Source organism: Frankliniella occidentalis, unplaced genomic scaffold (assembly GCF_000697945.3).
Source record: "Frankliniella occidentalis isolate FOCC.00 unplaced genomic scaffold, Focc_3.1 Scaffold25, whole genome shotgun sequence".
NCBI classification, from domain to species: domain Eukaryota; kingdom Metazoa; phylum Arthropoda; class Insecta; order Thysanoptera; family Thripidae; genus Frankliniella; species Frankliniella occidentalis.
In genome coordinates, this window is record NW_026267155.1 from 2542322 (window position 1) to 2546542 (window position 4221).

At 52.0% G+C, this 4221-nt stretch overlaps 1 protein-coding gene across 2 annotated transcripts in view; it reads right to left on the reverse strand.

Annotated features, from left to right (window-relative positions):
• Positions 1 to 102: 102 nt before the first annotated feature.
• Positions 103 to 4221, reverse strand: part of LOC113206721 (dynein beta chain, ciliary-like) — a 34600-nt gene continuing 30481 nt past the window's right edge. For both annotated transcript variants that reach the window (XM_052265293.1, XM_052265292.1), the window contains 7 exons: positions 3872 to 4158; positions 3660 to 3795; positions 3194 to 3328; positions 2971 to 3090; positions 2732 to 2874; positions 2434 to 2635; positions 103 to 333 (listed from right to left, as the gene is read on the reverse strand). In XM_052265293.1, the coding sequence (XP_052121253.1) occupies positions 103 to 333; positions 2434 to 2635; positions 2732 to 2874; positions 2971 to 3090; positions 3194 to 3328; positions 3660 to 3795; positions 3872 to 4158 (1254 nt within the window). The remainder of the gene's footprint in view (positions 334 to 2433; positions 2636 to 2731; positions 2875 to 2970; positions 3091 to 3193; positions 3329 to 3659; positions 3796 to 3871; positions 4159 to 4221) is intronic.

Sequence of the window (4221 nt, forward strand, 5' to 3'; positions counted from 1 at the left end):
ATTTAAAAATAAGTTCGATGAATGTTCCATGTACAATTTCGCAAAGTACGCAAAGTCTTCTTAAAAGAGGCAAAAGAAAAAAAATCGTGTTAAAGGTAAAAGTCAGACCTTGAGGATGAAGTTGTCCTCCGGCTGCAGCAGCAGGTCCAGGGCGGCCTGCTTGACGGTGCGCTCGAAGTCCATGTCCCGCTTGCGCGGCACGTCCAGCGCCGGGAACAGGTCGCCGATGAGCCCCATGAAGACGGGGACGTCGTCCGTCACGATCTTGGGGATGTTGAAGTCGCGCAGCGCGCGCATCAGCACCTCCTCCTCGGGCCGCCCGGGGTCGCCCCGCTGCAAAGGAGCGCGCCGTGCGGGCCTCAGTCCCCGGGACGCGACACGTGGCCGTCAGACCCGAGCGCGCACATGCGGCCGGTGGTTTTCACCACGACTAACGACCTTTACGGATCGGACAGAAAGTACGCCCGTCATTCGCCGTTGCGAACCTGCCCAGTTCAGCCCGTGTGAACTCTCATGGCGCCTGACAGGTAGGCAACAACTTGCCGACAGTGCACAGGTGTATTGCGGGGTGGCCCACCCTAAGTCTCGCAGGCTGATTTGACGAACAAATCTGAGAAAAACGGACATACTTTCTGGAAAATCCCTCATCTGTGCTGTCGGTTTAGAGTTATTTCTTGTGTTTAGTTATCCCGCGGTTCGTTTTATTCCATGCCGGTGCTCATGACAAAAAAAATGCAAGCTACCGGGTGAGTCAAAAAACGTCGTTTTCTTATTTAAGAAGGACTTGCTTTCTGCAGTTAATCCCGTTGAGCTTTTTTTAGGACAATGTTCGGACCTACGGTCAGAGGAAAGTACATGAGGCGGCATACCTGTGATAGCTCTGACATCCGGTTCACCTGACACTCGGGAGTTGTGGAGGAGGAACAGTGCGCCATGCTGTGTGGTGGGGGTCTCTACCAGCGTCAGGTGACATGCTGAACACGGTGCAACAAAGGTCACTCTCCAGCAGCTACTCAGTTACACACACTCTCTACCGAAAAAAGAGAAGGAGAGAAAAAAACACATTCGAACGGTAGCACAGTTCTCCGCCAAAGCCTAAAACTGCGTAAAAGGTTTTTAAACTCTTTTCTTTTCAACCGCAAAAACATTTTAGTATTCATTCATTTTTTGACATCGAGTTTTTTTTTTCCTTTTTCAAAATGTGTTCCCCGGGCCTTCGGTCCCCGGTCCTTACCTGCGGTACGGCGCCTCCCCGGCGCGGCCGGCCCGTCTCCACGTCCAACTCGACCACCATCTCAGAGCGCGGCATGAGTTTCTCCACGACGCAACAAGAAGCAAAGTTACGCTTGCCTAGCGGAGGAGCGGGGAGGGGCGGGCGCGCCGTCCGAAAAAAAAAGTCTCTCAAAATGTACCATTAAAAAAAAAACAGGCCAAAAACCTACTGTTATTGATTTTTTAAATGATGAGAGAGTAGTGAGACAGACAACGAGCCCGTGACCCCCGTCCCGAAGCATAGACGGACACAGCAGCGGATTTAACGGCCTGTTCCCACAGTAAGCGGAAAGCTCAAGATTTCAACGCGTTCGGCCGAAAAAGAGACGACTTTTATGAGATTGTTTTCGTCAATAAGAATCAGTTAAATATTTTTGTTGTGCGTCAGCGCTACGCCCAAAGCGGAAACAAACGGAAACAGTCGGAAGGGGCACACATAAAGCATTAATTGCACACAAATTGCACACAGCTAGAGCAAAGTAAGTCAACAGTTTAGGAAAACTCGAGGAATCTACACAGCAATTATATTAAATCCAATCTACAGTTGTTGGAATTATACGTAAACATAACTCATAACTATGCGAAAAAGCAGTAAAATTATAAGAATTGTTGCATGTTTAAATGTAACTGGGTGAACCGTATGTGAGCCTCCTGTAGCCTTTATTTGACTTTTCCCTGAGACCATATGTTTGAATGCTCCTTTCCGAATATTTCCATGTTTCTCACCCAGCTTTCCACGCACCACAAGAAAACAATTTTGTGAGTGTAGCAGTACACGTTTGCCTTTTTCACACCCACTAGCAGCCGCGGCATTTTACAAAAATAAATAAATTGCGAAGTACAGCCTGCTGGAAATTTACATAAAGAAGGAAAAATTGTCTACAAGGGAAAGGTCGAGAAGGAAAAAGGAGTCAAAGCTTCATATACAGTACAAGAAAGCTATAGTACAAGAGAAACCTGGATTAAAGTACAAATAAAGACGAACAAAACTAGATCTAGAAGAAGAGGATGAAGAGAAAATATGGTCGCAATAGAATACCTTGCAACGTGACTTAATAAACGCACACGTAATAAAAATTTGTGAGCAGTTAAAAAGTTTAATAAAAAGTGATTCGAGAAAAAAAGAGTAGCGTCGGGTGGAGCATCGTCGCGCCCGGGTACCTTGAGCGAGCCAGCCACCACCAGGACGGACTTGATGGCGCGCAGGCCCCAGTCGTAGTGGTCCTGCTTGGACAGCAGCTCCTTGCACAGCGTGTACAGCGTGATGAACTTCCTGGCCAGGATGCGCGCCTCCTGGAAGCCCTCGGCCACCAACATGATCTCGCAGATGAGCTCGAAGTCGGGCACCACCATGGCGCACGGCCTGCGGCAGAGGTTGGAGTGTGACGCGATGCTTATTTTGATACCCCCCCCCCCCCCCGGGTGAGAAAAAGTCACTGGGCAGAGGTCGGCTGATCACCTGAAGAGGGCCTTAAGGTTCTCGGGCAGCTCCGTGCGGCCCGCGTACCCGGGGTTCATCGTGATGAAGATGCCCACCGTCGGCACCATCGCGATCGTCTCGCCCATGAAGTTGAACACGTCCTTCTTGTCCCTGATAGCGTCCTGCGCACACCAAACGGTCAATCCAGCCAATTATTATATTGTAAAATAAAATGAAAAAAAATGAGGTGTGTGTTCACTGAACGACTCTGGGCTCACCTGAACGGACTTGACCTGCACGGCGACCACGGAGAGCACCTCCACCGAGATGCGGTTGAACTCGTCGAAGCAGCCCCAGGCGCCGGTCTGCGCCAGGCCCTTGTAGATGTTGCCGCACGACTGCACGGCAAAGGGCGATCACGGTCACTGCACGCTTTGCAAAATAACACCGAACACAGGCAGCGCAAGTCGCCGCGATGGAAGTATGGCCGTCCCCCGTTACCTTGTAGTCCATCTGCTCGGAGCAGTTGAACACGTACACCATGATGCCGAGCGCGCGGCCCAGGTCCTTGGTGGTCTCCGTCTTGCCCGTGCCGGCCGGGCCCGCGGGGCCGGCCCCCATGACCAGATGCAGCGACTGGAAGGGAAAGGCAGGCAGGTCCGTGAGTATAGCGGGAGGCGCCTGCCAAGTCGAGGATAGGCAATTCGGCGGACCGCCGGGCAGCGGAACCCGCCCGGTGGCCTACCCCCGAGTTCGCAGGCGCCCGTAAAGGGAGGCGCGATATCTCGATATATCGGCACGATGTCTTCCTCCCGTTATCGATATCTACGTATCGTGGCCTCGATAAATATCGTCAAAATATTTTGCGTGTTATTTTTCGACGTTTCTTCCTCGACATTGCGACGTTCTCGAATTTAGCGATCCTATATCGAGATTCGATGCATCGAGTTCGATGTTCGCCACGCACCTGCGTGAGCGTGATGTAGCAGCGGTCGGTGAGCGGGGTGATGACGAGGCGCGGCGTGTTGCCCAAGTACTCGTGCGAGTAGCCGAACTGCGCGTCGCAGATGTTGGCGAAGCAGTCCCTCTCCTTCTCGTCCCACCTGCGTCCACATGAGTTCGACTTTATCATCGTGTTACTCCCGAGGTCCCTTCGGAGGTCCCGACCCGACTACTCACCTGTGACGAAGCTGGCTCTGCCACTGGAAGGCGGCCGCCGTCTCCACCTTGGCCTGGATCAGCTTGGCCACCACGTCCCGGGAGTGCACGTCGATGGTGCAGATGGTCATGATCTTCTGGCGGTCCTGCTTGCTCAGCTCGCCCAACAGCAGTGAGATGAGCGTGCTCAGCTGCGACACCTGCTTCTTCTGGTAGTCCTTGAGGGCGTTCTCGTAGCCCTCCTCGAGCCTGCCGAAGGCCATGTTGACCTCGGTGCACCACCAGATCTGCGTGCCGCACAGGCTAACCTACACAACAAAAATGGGGAAATGGTCATAATTTTGAAAAGATAAAATTAAAATGAACATTTA